At 43.5% G+C, this 20,941-nt stretch overlaps 1 protein-coding gene across 5 annotated transcripts in view; it reads left to right on the top strand.

Annotated features, from left to right (window-relative positions):
* The first annotated feature begins 9,093 nt into the window (after nt 1-9,093).
* RAD18 (RAD18 E3 ubiquitin protein ligase) overlaps nt 9,094-20,941 on the top strand; it is a 110,869-nt gene continuing 99,021 nt past the window's right edge. For all 5 annotated transcript variants that reach the window (XM_006070763.4, XM_006070764.4, XM_006070766.4 and 2 more), the window contains exons 1-3: nt 9,094-9,252; nt 12,489-12,570; nt 19,996-20,057. In XM_006070763.4, coding sequence (XP_006070825.3) covers nt 9,202-9,252; nt 12,489-12,570; nt 19,996-20,057 — 195 coding nt within the window. In that variant the 5' untranslated portion in view covers nt 9,094-9,201. The remainder of the gene's footprint in view (nt 9,253-12,488; nt 12,571-19,995; nt 20,058-20,941) is intronic.

Below are 20,941 nucleotides of genomic sequence, written 5' to 3' on the forward strand. Positions count from 1 at the left end.
CCCAAATGTGCTCTGATGGCTTTTTGGAAGGGTGAGGTGGCCTGTCGGGGATGGGGAGGGGGCAGGTGTTCCTACCCTCCAGTTCTTGGTCCATGTGCTTCCAACCAGGAAACATCCCTGAAGTATTCCTTAGCTCAGACCCAGCAGGGTGAAGGCCAAGGTCCAAAGAAGGCTGCGTCCGCTGCGGAGCTAACTGGAAGAGGTAAGTGAGGGGTGCCTGCTGGGAACTGTCAGAGCAGAGGCAAGTAGGAGAGGGAGCTGCCATCTGCAGAGAGGCCTTCCAGAGTTTATGACAAATCACCAGAGGCCACAGGATACTATTTCCAGTGTGACAGCATATGTGTCTACACACATGTGATACAGCCCTGGACTTTTTTATGTGTGTGTGAAGTGTCCGTTGATCACTTACATCTGTCCCGTGCACGTGTGCTAAGTTGCTTCAGTCGTGTCTGACTCTTTGTAACCCTATGGACTGTAGACCCCCAGGCTCCTCTGTCCATTGGTTTCTCTAGGCAAGAATACTGGAGTTGGTTGCCATGGCCTCCTCCAGGGGATCTTCCTGACCCAGGGATCAAAACTGCATCTCTTAGTCTCCTGTACTGGCAGGCTTGTTTTTTTACCACTAGGGTCACCTGGGAAGCTATTTCTTCCCCAGGCACTAGATTAAGCCTTTATGTGCATTTTCTCATCAAATTCTCAAAACCGCTCTTGAAGGTAAGTAACTGGCTTCCCTGGTGGCTCAGCAGTAAAGAATCTGCCTGTAATGCAGGAGATAAGGGTTCGATCCCTGGTTCGGAAAGATACTGTGGAGAAGGAAACGGCAACCCACTCTAGTATTCTTGCTTGGGAAATCCTATGGACAGATGAACCTGGCGGGCTACAGTCCATAGGGTTGCAAAGAGTTGGACACAATTTAGCGACTAAACAACAAACCCTTCTTAAACCCCATTCTGCAGAAGAGAAACGGAGGCTCTGAGAGACTAAACAACTTGTCCAAGGTCAGGCTAGGAAGTGAAGGAGCCCTCATCTAAGCCTAGTCCATCTAACCCTGCAGCCTTATACGTTCATTGTCCTGCCTTCCCTGGAGCAAGTTCATCACAGCAGGGTTAGCAGCAGGCTCCCATGATTAAGGTAGCTCTCTGTGGGCAGAAGTCCAGGAAGACCCCAGGGCCTTGCCTTTCCCATGAGCCCTCTGACTGATCTTTACTTTGAAGAGAACAAGATCTTCTGCTAGCCTCAGGGAGTCCATCAGTAACCCCACAGCTACTCAACGCTCCGTGGCGGCCTGTAGCTAATTCCAGGCTCTGACAGGGTGAAACCTGCTGAGGGGCTGGATTTGGGGTGCATTCTGTAATCTATTTACTGGCTCAAAGCAACCATGCTCACTTGAGAACCCCACAGCAGAATCCTCTTGTTCTTTCAACAAGGATGTGGGAAGCACCTTTGTGTGAGCCTTGCCCCAAGCTGGCTGCTGGGGAAACAGATGAATGAGACCCAGTTCCTACCCTAAGGTTGCTCACAGTCTAATTGCACAAGACGATCACTCCAGAATCCTGAAATTAACTTGGGCTCCTTATGACAGTGTTCAAAATGACGGCATCTCTGACCCACAGAGGCACAAAAAAAAGGCATGTTTTAGCTGCCTGATGGCTTTGCCAGCCACAAAGCAGTCCTTTGCTGGACTGCTTACTTCAGGGCATATCTGTTTAGGATTCTGTGAATGACAAACTATCTAACCCAAACAGCCTTAAGGAAAGAGAATTTATTGGCCCACACTGCTGGGAACTCCAGGCTAGGACAAGGTCCAGGCACAGATGTTCAGAGCGTGGTGCTGTCTCCTAGCCACAGTCCCTTCCTCTCAGGTGGGCTTTGCTGAGCTCTGCCTGTTAGCTCGGAGAATGCAATGGCACCCCCACTCCAGTACTTTTGCCTAGAAAATCCCATGGACGGAGGAGCCTGCTAGGCTGAAGTCCATGGGGTCGCTGAGTGACACGACTGAGTGACTTCACTTTTACTTTTCACTTTCATGCACTGAAGAAGGAAATGGCAACCCACTCCAGTGTTCTTTCCTGGAGAATACCAGGGACAGGGGAGCCTGGTGGGCTGCCGTCTATGGAGTTGCACAGAGTCGGACACGACTGAAGCGACTTAGCAGCAGTAGCAGCAGCAGCCTGTTAGCTTAAACAGAGCACAGGGACTCTCTGATATCTCTTGATTGCCCGATGGCTACAGAAGCTCCCCCTGCCTGCACCTCCTTGTCTTCAACACAAGGAAAGCCTTAAGTTTTATTCACCTTAGTCAGAATTGCCCTGCAGGTCATTCCTGAAGCAGCTAGAGGTAAGCAAGCCCCAATGTCCAGGGCGGTGTCAACCCCACCCACACTTTCTATCAGGAGATCCTGGGGGTTGTCCTCATACTCTAGACCGTGGTAAATAAAAAATGGTCACCGAGTTGTAGGGTGATTAGTTATGCAGCAATAGCTAACTGATAATGCTCATGTAGATACATTCCAACTTTGCGTTTATGCCTGGACTCCAGGTTAACTTAATAAAGCTAATACTCATCGATCATATGCTGGATGTACTTCCCAGAACACAGTGCAGAATACTTCACATACTCCACCTCCCTGAACACTTAAGACCACCCACAGGGGTCATTTCTGTTAGCATCTCTATTTGACACATGAGGAGGGTGATGTGCAGGGGCTTTAAGTCCAGGATTCCATATCTGCTCTGCTCCACTGACCCCCCATCTCTAGGTAAATGCTTTGCCTTCCCACAGCACCCATGGCCTAAGAAGAGTACAGACATTCCCATGCATGTGAATGAGGACTCTAAGGCCAGATCGCCTGGCCCTCCCCTCTTTACTAGCCAAGAAGCCTCAGGAAAGTTCTCTACAGTCCTGCCCCTCAGTTTCATCACCTCTAAAGCAGGGACAGTACCAGTACCCATTGCGGAGGCTTGTTGTGAGAAGTAGGTAAGTTAGTACATAAGACGTGCTTGGGACAGTGCCTGGCACAGAAAAAACTCTCAATACATGTAACTGCTATAAAGATGATCTTTCCTTCTGGAGAGTCCTAATTCCAGTGCCCCAGGCCCAAAGCCAAATTTGTCCTTTTCCACAATGGGCCTTGGGGCCTTTGTGTAAGCTGACTGACTGCTTCTAGTGCAGAGCCCCAAATGAGAACATACATGTTTATAAATCATCTGTACTGAGCACTTACTGTGTGCCAAGCACCATTCTAAGCAACTCAACATGGACGATCTCATTCTCTTCCCACAGAGAAACTATAGGGTATTAACTATTATTGAGCCCCATCAGGTTCAGAGAAGTAGTTACTTTCTGCAGAGCACACAGTTGATAAACGGTAAACTTGAATACCTGTGGAAGAGGCCAACTCAAAACAACAGAGGTGGCTGGCTACCGCCTGGACCCCCATCCAGGCCCCCATATAAATGATCTTGTTTCCAATATGCCCAGCCTAGGTATCCATTTCAGCAATGTCAGACACATAGACACCCATGTCTGTACCGACCCTTCGAGACTCCTGGTGGCCCCCAGATACACAGACACGACTTAGACAAGTGGCTGCAGGATGGCAGAATCAGGGCTGAATGTGACACTTGACGCTTAGAGGCCCAGCACAGGCCCCTTAGTGGACGCTTGATTAAATGCAAGGATCATAAATACATGTGGAATGCTTGGGGTGATTTCTCCTCTGCATCTCCTTCTCAAAGCTGGGGCCCACATCCAGCCCAATACCCTACTGCCATCATGTGGCCATTTGTGAAATAGCAGGTGGGATTCATCGTCTCTGATCTAAGGCTATTGGTCAGAGCCCTGGTGATGATCACTTGAGCTTCTGATTGGCGTCTGAAGGGAGGGAGTCTTGGGAGAACTGAACCCGCAGGATCTGACATCATCTCTGGGTAGACAGTGCCGGAACTGTGTCGACTTGTAGGACACTCCACAGGGGTTGTAAAGGATTGCTTATTGTGAGGAAAAACCACACATTTGGTGACCAGAAGTGTACAAAGTGAAGTGTCATATGTGTCTAGTGAAGGAAACTCAGGGGAAGAGAGACGCAGTAGGGAGCAGTTGGGTGTTCCCTAAATCGTTCATCTAATTCAGTCTTGTAACTTGAGACCTGGGTTTCAATGTTTGATTAGGTTCAGTTTCACCCTTTCCAGGCAGCAATGCTTCCTGGAAGGTGTGTTCTCCACATCATGTCACATCAAGGGCTCTGTGCTCTTTGGTTCCCCATTTCAGGATTGCTGAGGTGGGTTGGTAGGTTCAGGTGGGTTCACCCTCAGCCCGTCACCATGGCCTGATCATTTGGAACCTAAGTATCCCACCCCCCAAGAACCCCAATAGTCTTACAACGATTTTATAATTTTATTTCTTCTGTATTGATCAACTAGAATTTTCATCAACAAAGGCTAGTATTTGCTTAAAATAGAGTTCATTCTGGAAGAGAAGAATAAATGCTTAATTATTTCTCCTTATTTATCAACTTTAAGAGCAAGAAACAGTACAATCCCTACCTCCATTGGTAGAAAATGAGGACTTTCTTTGTTTCTGCTGAGACCCATTATAAATTCCTGGATTTTAAAATAGTCAATGCATTCCAGTGAGTTACAGTCAATATTCTTTCTATGGCTTACGTCAGCAGGGGCAGCTTTAAGCTGGCTCCATTCATTTTGGGTAACTTCCTCATTTGGGCACAATAAGATTTCCCGGGCTCCTCTTGCACTTACTCTGCCCCAGGTCTAAAATGAGCCACGTTTCCAAGGAGCCCTGATTCCTTTTAATGGGGACAGTATTTAGGGACCCCCCCCCCCAACCTGTGCACTAGTCAATGGTGGGGCTGAGATTTGAACTCAGGCAGTCTGACTTCAGAGCCAGTATTCTTAACCGCTCTGCCCTCTGGTTAACAATGGGTATTACTGATAATAGTAGTCATATTTATTACTATTACTCCTACTGCCATAACCAGCCACTCACTATATGTCAGACACCTTAGTAGGTGCCTCCCAACATTTAAAAAACATTTTAAAAACAAAATTATTCTAAAAGCCCTTGGACACAGGTATTGTATTCTTATCTTACAAAAGACGAAACTGAAGCTCTGAAAGGTAAGTGACTCATCCAAGATCACCTGGTCAGTGGCAGAGCATGGATGAAAACAGGTCTGTGTGACTCTGAATCTTGTTCCTTTAGTCAACAGAGAATTCAGTCCTGAGTGATTCCCACCCTGCCTCCTTCCAGTGGTCCCTAGCTCTGCTGTGGGACTGTCTGTGTCCCAGAGTCCCCGGGCCAGGTGATCCACACATCCTCATTCGAGGCATGGCAGGGATCCTGGAGGAAGAATGGGGGACAGAGAGGAGTGTGATGAAGAGAGACCCCAAAAAGGAAGGTGCAGGGAGGGCCAAGACCTCTCAAGATATAACCAGACCAGGCCCTGTATTTAGCTGGAAGATATTCCCCTGATTAAGGTTCTCAGATTTGGGAAATAAAACTACAAGATGCTCAGTTAAATTTGAATTTCAGACACACACTGAATAATTTTTTAGTCTAAGTATGTCACATGCCATGTTTAGGATCTACTTATATTTAAAAGGGCTTCCCTGACCTGATAGCTCAGTTGGTAAAGAACCTGCCTGCAATGCAGGAGACCCCGGTTCAATTCCTGGGTTGGGAAGATCTGCTGCATAAGGGATAGGTTACCCACCCCAGTATTCTTGCGCTTCCCTGTGGCTCGGCTGGTAAAGAATCCACCTGCAATGTGGGAGACCTGGGTTTGATCCCTGGGTTGGGAAGATCTCCTGGAGAAGGGAAAGGCTACCCACTCCAGTATTCTGGCCTAGAGAATTCCACGGACTGTATAGTCCACGGGGTCGCAAAGAGTCCAACACGACAGAGCCACTTTCACTTTCTGTACTTAATCTGGCAGCCCTGTCCTGGATCCTCACAATAGGAGAGTCTACTGAGCACTGACTTGAGTTTTTTGTACAGAACATTTTGTTTTTACTTCTGAATAAGGAAGTACAATCTCTTTATTGATCTAACAGAAGGAGAATGTCTGTGGAACCAGCAGCTTGTTATAGGAGATTGACTCCCACGGGTGGATAAATATTATGGGGGGAGGGAAGACAGATGCTTTTTTTTTCTGAGCTCAAAGTGGCTTTCAGAACCTGCTTGTGCCCTCATGTGGACTTTCCTTCCCCGGGCTCAGAGGTGGGCTTGAGCTGGTGCTGTTGAAGAGGGTGGGAAGGGAACTGCTCAGTCAGGGAGGAGATTTATGGGAATGTGGGCTTATTCCGGTGATTCACTCAGTCATTCAGTCTCACCAAGCAGCTGGTGGCAGGAACTCAGAGGTGAATGGCATTGGGTGCCGCCCTGGAGGCTCTTCAGAGCCGTGGGGTGGATTTGGACCCCAGGGTTCAACAAGTGATGCCTGCTTTTAAATCTGTCTTCATAGTTGAATGAAGAGTCTGACTCTTTGCAGCCCCATGGACTGTAGCCCGCCAGAATCCCCGAGTCCAAGGGATTCTCCAGGCAAGAACACTGGAGTGGGTAGCCATTCCCTTCTCCAGGGGATCTTCCACCCAGGGATTGAAGCTGGGCCTCCTGCATGGCAGGCAGTTTCTTTACCATCTGAGCCACCAGGGAAGCCCAGTTGAATGGGAAGCGTGCATTTCTTTCTCTGTCTTCTCTCTCCCCATCCTTCCCTATTCCTTTTTCTCTTTTCTTATCTCCTCTCTATCTTTTTCTCACCTTCTCAGCACTTTGCTACCTTAAACTGTGTAACCAACTAGTTCCATAAAGGAACAATTACTGGTGCACTCAGACTTGGGATCTGCTCTTGGTCTCATTTTCTTTTTCTTCCCAAGCCTACACTCTCTTCCTGCATCTAGAACTAGGCAGTACATCCAAAGAAGCCTGGATCCAATGTATCCAGTGCATCCTCGAGTTCATTTACGTTTCCTTTTCTGATTGGCTGACACAAACCCACTGCACCCCCTAACCTGCCACTGTCCACCTTCCTTTTGGAGCCCCACTAGGTCCAGCATCCTGGGGTTCTTAGATCTCTGCCCTGAGGCCTTGTCTGCTCAGTTATTCCTCCATAAAGTGTCAATGGGTGATCCCTTCTGCTTTGGTGCTAAAAGATCTAGATTCGAGGCTGGACTTTCCCACTGATGAGCTGTGTGATCTTGAATGAGTCCTTTTGCCTCTCTGAGGCTCAGTTCCTATATCTATAAAAGGGGAATAATTCTCATGATGAGGGCCTTACGAGAATATTCTGTACTGGTTAATATAGACTCTTAAGCTAGACTGGCCAAGTTAAGTTCTTCCTCTTCCACTTACTAGCTGCTGCTGCTGCTAAGTCACTTCAGTCGTGTCCGACTCTGTGCGACCCCATAGACGGCAGCCCATCAGGCTCCCCCATCCCTGGGATTCTCCAGGCAAGAACACTGGAGTGGGGTGCCATCGCCTTCTCCACCACTTACTAGCAGAATTCCCTAAGTCAGTTAATCTGTATATTTCCCTTTCCTCATTTGATTGGAGTGAGTCTGAAATAAGTCAATATGTGTAAAAACATATAGGACAGTGCTTTGTATACAAGAGCCTCTTAAGTGTCAGCTATTATTATAAAGGATATTAAAGTCCTCTGTCCAAATGCTGTTAATATCATTACTGCCCAGTGAGTCTTTGGGCATAGACTGGGAAAAATCATTAAGTACATCTCTGGCTCAATTAAGTACAAACTCTGGTCAGAGTTTCTTATGAAGAGGGTCCAAAGTAGTGAAGCCTTAACTTCTCTGAGCCTCAGTGTCTTTGTCTTTAAAATGCCAATGGCAGCCTCACTTCTGCCTACTTCAGAGGGAAGCTGTGACTGGCCAATGGTAAACACTTCAAAAAATGATTGCAGGAATGGATGCATGGACCACATGTGGTGGCAGTGGAAAGCCACAGGGGTCTTCCTGAGCAATATAACTGTGCTGACTTGCTGCCCATGAGACCTCAGGTGAGAGGCACACATCAGTCAGCCTATCTGTGAGTGCTGAGCTGAGCAGACAGTCTGGGTGATGTGCTGGACGGTGCTTCATGTTTGGATAACAAGCACTCATACTCACTTGGTGAGAGTATAAATGTATTGGTTCAGCCTTTTTGGAAAGTCATATGGTGCTCACTATTGTGGTGGCAAAAGAGCACACAAATTGACTCAGTAGTTCGATTTACAGGAAATTATCCACAGATATTCTGGCTCAGGTATGCTAAGATTTATATAGATAATGTGTTCATTGCAACTGTTTGTAATAATGAAAAACTGGCAACAACCTAAATGGTTGTCAGATGGGCATAGGTAAATAAATTGTCCACATCTGCATTACGGACTACATAGCTAGTAAAAGGAATGAGATATACCTACATGTATTAACATGGAGAAGTCTCAGGATGTCTATAGGTAAACAGAAAAATTCAAGTTGACAGAGGTGTGCATTTAATAACATTTGCGGGAAAAAACCCTGTATCTGCGTTTCTGCACAGGAAATATTTGGAAGGCTATGCTCTAAAGTTAAGATGTTAAATTAGGTTAACCATCCTATGCGAGAAAAGAACTCCTATTTTAAGTCCAGAGGCTCTTTTGTAGCCTGGTCAAAGACATTGTGTAACTCAAAGAAACTCTATTCACTTTTTCTGAGCCGAAGCTTTCTCCTGCGTAAACTAATAATGATAATACTTACCTCGCAATGTTGTGATGGAGTGAGATGGACAAATGGATGTGAAAACCCCTGCTCTGAGCAGATCTTTATGGCAATCAGAGAGGGCGACCCAAAGGAGGAGGCATGAGCCTAGACTTGGAAAGGTTTGGCAAGGCCTGGATGAAGTTTGATTCCAGGCTGTCTTTTTCTAAAATTCAACAGGCATTCAGTTAGTAAGGTGCACTACAAAACCCGCCTGCGGGCTTTTTAACCACACAGTTGCGCACAGAGCCGTTGTGGGAGCCTGGCGCTTGAGCAATAAGATCTTTGGCTGCGCTCCGCCCACGTACTGCAACTCCCAGCATGCTCTGCAAACGCGTCAGGCGCGTCGCGGACTAATGACGTAGCTCGGTAGCGCGGGGAATTTCGAGTGGCTGAGGAGCGCGGGAGACCAGCGGGTAGCGGACCCCCCTCAGTTTCTTTAGAGGAGACCATGGACTCCCTGGCCGAGCCCCGGTGGCCTCCGGCCCTGGCAGTCATGAAGGTGAGTGCCTTGGGGAGGTCGGGGCCGTCTGGGCGACCGCGAGAGGCCAACCCCATCTTGAGGAGAAAAAACCGGGCGCCAGCGGCCAGCTGGGCCAGGGTACTCGGCTCTGCCCCGCTGCTTGCCCTCGCGTGACGCTGGGCCTGTTTCCTCCTCTGGCAAGTGCCGGGAACAGGCCTCGGTCACTGATGGTGAGCCGAGATTGGTCGTCGTATGGAACGAGATACTCTGCGGTTCAGTCACAACAACAACAATGATCCTGAGAGAAACATTACTCCAAACTGTGGAAACGACAGTGACGCCTAATCTTTTCTCAGGGCTCACGGCGTGTCAAACATTATGTAAACTCTCCCAGTACTTTAGTGGAGAATCTCCCACAGTGACACCCGACAGAGTTGGGTGGATCTTGCCTCAAAAAACATTTATTTAATCACCTAGCAAAGCAGGTGGCCTCCTTTACATTTTCTTTCATTTCTTTTAATTACGCTCAAGAAGCCTAGTGCTAATTTGCGTTCAGTCCTCCCTAACTGTGTTCTAACTCTTAACTCTTATACATCTCTTTCTCTCTCAAACACATCTGGATTCTCGCTTAGACTCGCTTAGACCAGCCTTTCATTTTATTGAAGTCTTTTACTATTAAATAACATTGATTTTTGCTCCATGGACAATAGTGGTGAGGCCTGGATTCCTACAGTGTTTGATCGAGAGCGAATACACTGTGCTGTACTAGCTAAGAATCAGTTGCCTGGTTTTTCTCCTTGTTCTGTGATTATTTCAGTGTGTGACTGAGCAGGATCACGTTCTCCTTCTGTTGCTCCGTTTTAACTAGGAATTATGGTATCTGCCCCACTCACTCATAAGATGAGTTTGAGGATAAAGTGAAGGGACTTGGAAGAGGTTAATATCTGCTGTCATCAGTGTCATCTGAAGTGCCTGGTGACTTGAGATGTCCCCATAGTGAAAAGCTGACATCGTGGAAGGATTTTGGAAAGCTGTGGTTTTGCGTTTGTGGTGGCCTTGGCACCAATGTACAGTGGAGAAGAGCATATATTGAGTTCCAGTGGTTCTGTATTAAATTAGTCTCTGCCTCCTATTTAACTGTGTGACCTTGATTCAGTTACTTAACTTTGCTGAGCCTGAATTTCTTCAACTATAAACTGGAGACAGAAATAGTTCATATAATTGGTTAAATGAGTTGATGTATGTGGGTGGGGATCCTGTTTGGTTTATTCACTGTGCCTAACACAATGCCTGGCACATCGTGGATGCTCAAAAATTATTTGCTTATCGATTGAAGGTTTTTTTTGTTGTTTAGTCGCTAATTCGTATCTGACTCTTTTGTGACCCCATGAGCTATAGCCAGTCAGGCTTCTCTGTCCATGGGATTTCCCAGGCAAGAATACTGGAGTGGGTTGTTATTCCAGGGACAAAGAATTAGCTGTTTCCAGAAGTAGCTCTATTTGGAGTTCTTTCTTACAATGAATAGAAATCAAACCCCAAATCCATAATTCCTAACTGAGGATCCATGGAAAAACTTTGGTGTTTGGAATTACTGATATATTGTTTTCTGTATGTATTTTTTTTAAAGAAGAGAATTCATAATTTTCATTTATTTTTCAAAGGGATCCGTGATCCAGAAAACTTAAGAACCATTGCTCGAATGATTCAGTCTTCTCACCTAGTCTGTACTTCCCACCTCTACTTTCTCCAAGTTGAGGAAATCTTTAGGGCATCCACTGAACTGGACGTTTGTACAGGAGTGTTATAGCTCATCGGATGTGGTGTCACCTTCCACGGATCTTGCTCAGCACATCTGGCAGAACCACTCCTCTAGGAGAGGATGGCAATAGGGAAGGAAGCAAATAGACCAGGTGCCAGGTCTTTGGCTTCTGGTTCTGCCTCTGCTCTTAATTGATTTTCAGCACCGTCCTCTAGCTTTTTGCATCAGTGATATATTACCACCCAAAATAATTGTAGATTTGGGCATTTGAATGTTTATTTCCTTGGTTTTACTGTTCCAGAAATTTGGTTTTGACAGATTATAGATGTTTGTTTGTAGATAGTAGAACAAATTAAAATTTAGAGTAGGATAAAGGAGAAAATGAAAGTTATGTAGCATCCTACTATCCAGAGAGAACCACTGTTTAATGTTTTCTCTTATCATCCTTCAGTTTTTCTCATGTCTGCTTATGCACACATATACTCACAATGTGTATATGTATTTAAAATTCAGAATCACCATGGAGTCAGTTTCTTGGATTTGACTCCATTTGTAATCTCTATAGGCTTCATCTGTAAAATTGGCATACGGATGCTATAGACCTCCTAAGACTATTAAACTACATAGTTCTGTTGTTATGTATTATTATTGTATATTTGTTCTCCAATTAATCTTTTTGTCTGTACTTTTAAATTTGGGCTTTCCAGGTGGTAAAGAATCCACCTGCCAAGCAGGAGAAGCAGGTTCGATCCTTGGGTTTGGAAGATCCCTTGGAGAAGGAAATGGCAACCCACTCCAGTATTCTTGTCTGGGAAATCCCATGGACAGAGGAGCCTGGTGGGCTACAGTTCATGGGGTCATAAAGAATTGGACATGAATTAGCAACTAACAACAACAACTTTTAAATTTAGGTCAGACACTCACATGTTTCAAAAAGTATGTGAAACAGCGACTTGCCTGGTGATGGAGCAGGTAAGACTCCACCGTGTGGTACCCAGTGCAGAAAGCACTGGGCTGACAGGCAGCAGGGAAACCGGAAGTTTAGTCCTGATTGACTGATGTGCACTGTGCAGTAGCCTGCTTTGGATGCACGTGGACGCGTTTGTGAAGCAAGGGTTTTAATTGGATACTTTCTGATGTTTGTCTGTGGTATTCCCTGATTTTGGGACCTTTCACTCAGCGGTGACTGTAGGCCAGGGAGTGGGGTCTGAAGAGGAGAAGGCTTGGGATAGAAGCTGGAAACACATGGCAAGTGGAAGAAGAATAGAATAGGCCTCTTTTTTTGTGAAGGGCTGGCAATATGGAGTGGGAACCTGAATAAGTCATATGGAGGAGGTTTTTCTCTACCTTGCAGTTTACATGGACTTAACTTTTAAATTTATATATATGACACAGAAGTATTATTAACTTGTTTTTTTAGGGAATGGAGAAAGAATTCTGTAGCAGATGTTCCAAATGGCAGATGTTCCAATCTTGGTGGCTTTCTGATAGGTATATATGTATTTTTGTATTTCAGAAAATAGATGATTTGCTGCGGTGTGGAATTTGCTTTGAATATTTCAACATTGCAATGATGATTCCTCAGTGTTCACATAACTGTAAGTATGTATTGTTTCTCTGAGTTAGAAAAATGTGATTTTTACATAAAGTAGTGTTAATTTGACACCAAAGATAAGTACACATATTTATTATTTAAGTACACCTTTAACCCCTCTGTCTTGAAGTTTTTGGAAGGTCTTTCCACTATCTCCACCTTGGATACTTTTATGCCTTTTATAACATTTATGGGAATGAAGATTTTGATCACTATATATGGTTATTTGTCCAGCACTTTTTAGATTTTAAATTTCATAATTTTTGTTTTTGACAGAGGAAGAGGTAGGTGGTTCAACCAACTAGTCCTTGGTGTAGCATTTTAAAGTTTAAAAACCCTGGTGGACGAGTTCTCCCACTGAAGAGTATTACAGACAGTTTTATCACTTAACTTGCTTTGTGGTGGTGGAAAGACTCACGTATTGAAATGTGTCTGTACTACTCTTTGTGAGTCTAGTATGTACGCATTTTTTATACTGTAGTTCGATGTATTTAGTACACAGGGGTGTACCTGTCCTGTTCAGTATCTGGATGTCCAGTTTATGGCTTATCTAGGCAATGGCACCCCACTCCAGTACTCTTGCCTGGAAAATCCCATGAACGGAGGAGCCTGGTAGGCTGCAGTCCATAGGGTCGCTAGAGTCCGACACGACTGAGCGACTTCACTTTCACTTTTCACTTTCATGCATTGGAGAAGGAAATGGCAACCCACTCCAGTGTTCTTGCCTGGAGAATCCCAGGGACGGGGAAGCCTGGTGGGCTGCCGTCTCTGGGGTCGCACAGAGTCGGACACGACTGAAGCGACTTAGCAGTAGCAGCAGCAGGCTTATGATCTTTCTTATTCTCTATCTTTGAGTTGGTTTGTGTTGGAAAGTTAAAAAAAAAATTTAGGCTTAAAAATGGCTTTAATGGGTAGTAGTAGCAGCAGCAGCAGCAGTAGCTTTGGTGGAAAAGTTTCCATAAAGAAGACATATGGTAGCAACATGAGCATGAGAGATAAGCTAAGCTTGACTAGCTCTTCACTTAAACTAGGTCGGTGAGTTTGCAAATGCCCGTCATTTCTTCAAATGTGAAACTCCAGAGAGTAGTTTCTGCCTTAGGAGATGGTTGGGAGAGTCAGATGTAGCGAGTCCAAGGTTTGGCACATTATAGGGCCTTAATAAGTCTTAGTTTCCTTCTAGGGTGGATTCATATTAGGAACCAACAGAAGTTTTGGGGATTGTTTCTAAATCTGTGTTAAAATCTTCTTGATTCAGATATAATTTACATGTAATGAAAGGCATCTATTTCAAGTGTGCAGTAAAGTGTACAAGTGAGTTTCAACAAATGTTTATACCATATAACAATTATGGTTAAGCTTGAACATTTCTGTCACTAGATAGAGTTCTTTCCATGTCAGTCAGTATGGTCCCAGGGAATTTACGTGTGGGTCTGTTTCTGGATTCTCCTCTGTTCTATTGTTCTTTATGTCTATATCCTTGTGCCAGAATTACACTGTCTTAATTATTGTAGCCTTTTTAGTAAGTCTTCAAGTCAGGTACTGTTGCTACTCCAACTTTGTTTTTCTTTATCAACATTGTTTTGGTTCTTTTAGGATCTTTGCATTTTGTATGCATTTTCATATAAATTTTAGAATCAGATTGTCAGTTTCTTTCCAAAAAAAGCCTGCTGGGATGTTTATTGTGAAGTGAAGTTGCTCAGTTGTGTCCAACTTTTTGTGACCCTATGGACTGTAGCCTACCAGGCTCCTCTGTCCATGGGACTTTCCAAGTAAGAGTACTGGAGTGGGTTGCCATTTCCTGATTGCACTAAATCTAGAGATCCATTTGAGGATAATTAATATGCAGTTTATGGGGTCACAGAGTCAGACACGACTGAGCGACTGAACTGAACTGAACATCTTAACAGTGTTGTCTTCGGTATATCATCTTTTGCTGCTTCTTATATCTGTGGTACTGCACAGCCTCTGGAACTGCAGCAGGCTGCTCAGCTGTCTTTTGTTCCTGTGGCCCCCAGGCATCCATCGGCACTCTGAGTCAGGCAAAGTAGAAGCAGTCCCTCAGGCAATCTCTGGAGAAGCTGAGATACTGGTCGCATCTTTCTCTCTTCTCTTTGATTCCAAAGGAGAAGCCACTGAGCTGTATGAGCCTCCATCTGTACTGTGGGTCCTCTGGAGCAGCGGCCCTGCTCTTATCTCTTCTCCTTAGTCTCTTTCATATTCTACCTTCTGGAGTAAGTCTGTTCAGTGCTATGGGTTGGGTGAGATAGAAACAAGTCTCTTAGGCAGCCTGCTGTAAAGTGGGAATGTTGGATGCATGTTCTTCCCTAAAGAGAAGCTGAGAGCTGGGAATTCTTCCTGTTTACTCCCCGGGGAGGAATAATGGTGAATGATTGAGTCCTCATCCAAACCTTTGTTCTCAGTGACTCTGACCTGGTTCTTTTTCTTATCAGTGCTTTGATTCAGGCATGGTGGAAACCAGTTCCTGGGGCAGCCCCATGAGAAGTCTGAACATTTCATCTGTGATTCAGTCTTCTCTCTCTCTCTCTCCTTCCCCTGGGAAAAGCTGGGAGTTGTGAGTCTCCCTCTGATTATATGGTGCTGAGCCAGGGATAGGAACTCTGGCAAGTGAGGGCCACATATTTCCTACCAGCTTTGATGTGGCTGATTTTGTGCTTGTCTTGGGGTATGTGAGCATCTGAACTGGTATCCGTATTTCTCACAAAGGGAGTTGGTTTCTGTCTTGTTGCATTGTGTTACCTTGGGGAAAACAGTGCCTGGCTTCCTGTTCTGCCATCTTTCTGACATCACCCACTCGCTCTGGCTAATCTACTCTCATACTAAGGTATGATGCTCTGGGGTGTCTACTCAATGCTCAAGTGTTTAATGAGGTTTTTCCAAACCAGTTGCTAGAAATTTTATGAACTCTTGGCCCTTTGTTACCACTCCAGTTATGGTTCTTTCCCTGGAAGTTGATCTTTATCTGGCCTCATGGATCCCTGTATATGTGCAGATTTAAGTTCAGTCATAGAATTGAGTAGATATGTAGGCATGTTTCTGGAGGTCTTTACATATACATAGCTTCTTTCTTTTTGGTATTCTGCTGTGTGAATTATAGCTGCGTGGATTGCCCTGAACTCTGATCTTTGTTTTCTTAGCTAGCAAGACTGATGGGCCTTTGGCTTTCCTTTCTGTGCTATGGTCAAGAAATTGCCTATGGGCAGGTATCTTGGGCTGTGGTAGAACTTCTCTCATTTCTATAGTTGTCCAAAGTCTGAAAGTAGAGAGTTTTTTTCATATTTCCCCCCAGTATTTTAGTTGTTTGGTAGAAGGAGAGTGACTTTGAATATTGGTTCCTTTCTCTTGGACAGACATGGAAGTCTACTCTGTAGATTTTAATTATGTCATTTTAGGGAAGAAAGATGACTTTTTAAATGAATTTCGTGAGCCCTACTTAGCTGAAAAACTGGTCTTTACTTCCATTCTCTTTTTGTCTTGTTTCTTTGTCACATACAGTTACCACTGATGTCATTCTTTATCTAAGAAGTCAGTGGAGAGTACTTCCAATAATGATAATTTATTTTATGAGTGGTTATTTTTCATATTCTACCTGTCATGATTCAGTAAGCTTTTCTACTAATCACCCATTGTCACAGGTTCCCTCAAGACTAAAAGTTGCTCTGGGTCTATAATTGTGTTAATGACACAAAAGCCCCCAGAGCTTAGTAGGAGCCAAACTTAGCTGTCATGTTCTACTGTCATCCTGGATTGACTGGAATTAGTGACTCAGAATCCTAGCCACTTTGCTGGTGCTTAAACATGTCAGGATTTGTCTTTTTAAATTCCTTTATGCTGTTTTCCTATGTGTAGCCTTTTCAGTATGGGTAACAAACACTACATTTGCATATCTGCTGCTATTAAGGTTTGAGTGAGGTGCAGTGGCAGAATGTGGGGCAATTAAATTGATCCAAATTCATGTTGTTAAAGAATACTTTTGTGGGGAGAGGGCCTGGGTTTACTCCAATCCATAAAACACCGTTAAATGAGAAATGTTCTCACTAATAGATTGATCTGCTCAAGTGCCAGTTTGCTTTGCACTTGCTCAGTTTTTCTGACTTGATAGTGGGAGATGCTCAAATATTTACTGCTAGATGAAATCATTGGGTTTAGGTACTATTAAATTACCACTATTTTAGAGATGAACCAGCAGTCATTTTTCTTTTCCTGTTGTGAATTTTGACTCACTAAATTAATTGAGGCTTATATTGGAATAAAAAACAATTTAATTTTACTAAAAAAAAATGAAATGTGAAGTGTTCCATTTATTGACATTTGCTCAATTAAGAGGTAATGTAATATTCTTTCAGACAAATAATCAGTGTTATTCTTCTTTTTCATTCTTATGAGGCAGCATTGTGAAATAAGATGGGGGAGAAGAGAGATAGTTACATATACGGAAAGGACATGCAATTATGCAGAACCACACTTACAGATGGAGAAGGCAATGGCACCCCACTCCAGTACTCTTGCCTGGAAAATCCCATGGATGGAGGAGCCTAGTAGGCTGCAGTCCATGGGGTCGCTGAGGGTCGGACACGACTGAGCGACTTCACTTTCACTTTTCACTTTCATACATTGGAGAAGGAAATGGCAACCCACTCCAGTGTTCTTGCCTGGAGAATCCCAGGGCCGGGGGAGCCTGGTGGGCTGCCGTCTCTGGGGTCGCACAGAGTTGGACACGACTGAAGTGACTTAGCAGCAGCAGCACACTTACAGAAATGCTGGAGTGCTGGTCGTTAGTTGAAAGAATGTTATTCTCTTATCAGCTCACTGGTCAACTTAACACTGGAATTGGAGGCAGAGGCCAGCCAGCTTTCCTCAGCTTTGAAAGGATCTCCTGTTCCTTTCAAACTTGGAACTGGATTTTCTCTCTCTTTTTTTTTTTGACTTTATTTATTTATTTTTTTAGATCTGTTCCTGTTACTTTATTTATTTTTTTATTTTTTAACTTCACAATATTGTATTGGTTTTGCCATATATCAACATGAATCTGCCACAGGTATACACGTGTTCCACATCCTGAACCCTCCTCCCTCCCCGTACCATCCCCCTGGGTTGTCCCAGTGCACCAGCCCCAAGCATCCAGCATCATGCATCGAACCTGGACTGGCAACTCCATGGATTTTCTCTTTTTTAATTGGACACTTCAAAATTATTTTTGAGATGGTTTATTTTCTCATAAAATCCTTAAGATCACATGCCAAAGGGTTTGGTTTAAGTTTTAGAAACTTGATTTTTATTGTCAGGATGCTACACTCTTCTGATACATAAAAGCCAGCAGATGGCTGTATCCTGTTGGAGATGAGAAATAGCTCCTTCCCTGGGCTTGCTTGTTTCTGTAAAGCTACCCTTTATTTCATTGTTTTACTCTTCCCTCCCCCACCCTATACACATGACTCACAGTTGAGCTTTGTGGGTGGAAAAACAAACTTCACAGGTGATTTAAATAAAGCCACCTAGGAATACATGGTTCGAAGGCCTTCAGCTGCTCTACTTTGAAATATGGTTGCTCACTGGAGAATAAGTTACGCTGGTCTGCAGTTCACCAGCACATATTTGGTAGTAGACTGGGAAGTTGAAAGTAAGCCAAGGGCTTCATCTACTTTGGACTAGTGTCTGGTCTCCATATTTCAGAAGAAAACACATATCAGATTATGCAGAAGAGGAAAATGTGGCCTCATTTTACATACCCTAGTACGTGTGGGGGTACTGATTAGATACTTATTGGTACTATATAGGTATATAAAATAAGTATGTGTTATAAGCAGATTATAATATTTTAAATAATTAGCTAGAAGTATGTTAAAAGCGTGGACTCTGGTACTTGCCTTTGCCACCTATTAACTCCATGATCTTGGGCAAGTTGGCTAAGCTCTATGCTGTGTTTTCCTTCTCATAAAATGGGATTCAGAGCTGCTGTAATGATTGAAAGTGTTAATACATTTACCATGCTTATAACAGAGCACGCAGTAAGTGCACAATGTTATGTTAATGAAATTGCTAATATTTGTCTCTTTTCTTTTGACTTACCATAAAGTTTCTTATGGTTCAACCTAGTAACAAAAACATATTAATTTTTAAAAAATAATTGTTATTCAATCAGAATCACATATTATGGATGTGATTTATTGGTCACAATTCATTGATTCAGTATGACTGGGGATAGAGCCTACTAGACCACTTCACTAAGGGGTGTGTGTGTGTGTGTGTGTGTGTGTGTGTTAGTCACTCAGTCGTGTCTGACTTTTTGCAACTCCATGGACTGTAGCCCGCCAGGCTCCTCTGTCCATGGGATTTTCGAGGCAAGAATACTGGAGTGGGTTGCCATTCCCTTCTCCAGGGGATCTTCCTGACCCAGGGATTAAACCTGGGTGTCCCGCATTGCAGGCAGATTCTTTACTGCCTGAGCCACTATGGATCCCCTTCACTGAAGTGAATTTGTGCTATTAGCACATTAGCTACTAGTACAGTACCATTCAATTTGCCAGGTTTTGGGAGATAATTTTACACTGCCTTGGGTGTGAAGAATTGAGTTCATGCCAATTTCTACTTAAATTGTTAAAACTTAGTACATTGTCCTTAATACACTGAAGTGTATGTAATTGCCTCACTGCTTTCCTTGAGGTCAAAAACCTTTCCTTATAACAGCGCTTGCTACAAAAGTATTTGTTAAATGCAGGATGAAGGACCTTATTTACAGAGTTAGAATGTAGAAATCCCTAATTTGATAATCTGGTATATATTATTTCTTAACATACGTATAGATCTTGTTTCAAAATTTATATTTTAGAATGCTAGGCAGTGGAGATATCTGACCTGTTTATACAAAACTATCCTAGTTCTTACCTTATGTTTCCTTCATTTTACAGATGGAAGATACAGAAAGACATACATGTTGCTTATAGAGTTGTGATGTGCTAGGGACTCAGGATTACTATTATTTGATATGTATTGCTTTCCCAAGAATGCTACTAAGTTGTATTTGCAACTGTGTGTAGTTCGAGTCCATGTACTAGAATTTTAAGATTATAATGATAGACCTTAGATGGTGGAAATATTCTAGGGCTTAAATCAACTTGTTAGAAGTTGAAAGTGAAAGTGAAGTCGCTCAGTGGTGTCTGACTCTTTGCAGTCCCGTGGACTGTAGCCCACCAGACTCCTCCATCCGTGGAATTTTCTAGGGAAGGGTACTGGAGTGGGTTGCCATTCCCTTCTCCAGGTGATCTTCCTCACCCAGGGATCAAACCCGGGTCTCCCACATTGCAAGTAGATGCTTTACCGTCTGAGCCACCATGTAAATACGTTAGAAGTTAGGTTCCAATATTATTATACAGCTTAACTAATTGATTATGTTGCATTTGTGTTTTTGCAGACTGTTCTCTTTGTATAAGAAAATTTCTGTCCTATAAAACACAATGTCCAACTTGTTGTGTGGTGAGTTTTTTCCTTTTCTTTTTTTCCTTTAAAACTAACTGATTGGTGCAGATATTGCTGCTTTATGTATACACATAAGCCATGGGAAGATGCATGATTATTGAATTAAGCTATATCAAAAACATTTTCAGAAAAGACTTCTAAAATACATGTATGGAGAACTGGGCTTTGTTCAACTGTTTATTAAGATTTCTGAGACCCTAAATGTTTTTTAGGAAGAAAAAGCTAATTTTAAGATCGGGATATAGCACACTTTAAATTTATGAACTATGTTTTTTATGGCTCCTCATTTTTTAAAAATTTCTCAACTTGGGTAGAAAATCTGATGGAAGGATCATTTATTTGCAAAGGATTGATATTGTAGTATTTGTGCAGCAGGCAAAGATTTAGTTTAACTGGCCCCTTACCTCTTGCCCAAATCAGACCTTCAGGGAAAACACCAGAAAATTTGTTAAAGTTTCCAAAACATTTCATGTAGTTGAAATAGGTGTAGGTGAAAAGTTGTAGGTGAAAAGGTAGGTAAAAAGGTAAAGGAAATGGAGGTAGGAGTAAAGAAAGAAAAAGAAGTAGTAGAATCTGGTGGAAAGGACACTGGGGCTAGTTAAAGGGTTTCGGTTCTAGTTTGGTAGGTTGTTGGTGTCAGGATGTCATTGAATTCACTCTCCTTTCAAGGCTAATCTCTTTACCACAACTAGGGATGTTGCTGTCCTCAAGGTGGTATCATCACCGAGATTAACTGAATGCAAAATATTCATGCTATTCATTATTCATGCTAAATAACTACGGGTTTATTGTTTTCCTCTTGCATTCCTGAACACCATTCTTGTTTTTAAAGTCTCTGAGCACCTCAGGCTCCTCCTGCATTACTGCTTAAAAGAGCATCT

The sequence above is a fragment of the Bubalus bubalis genome, chromosome 21 (genome assembly GCF_019923935.1).
Source record: "Bubalus bubalis isolate 160015118507 breed Murrah chromosome 21, NDDB_SH_1, whole genome shotgun sequence".
Lineage (NCBI taxonomy): Eukaryota > Metazoa > Chordata > Mammalia > Artiodactyla > Bovidae > Bubalus > Bubalus bubalis.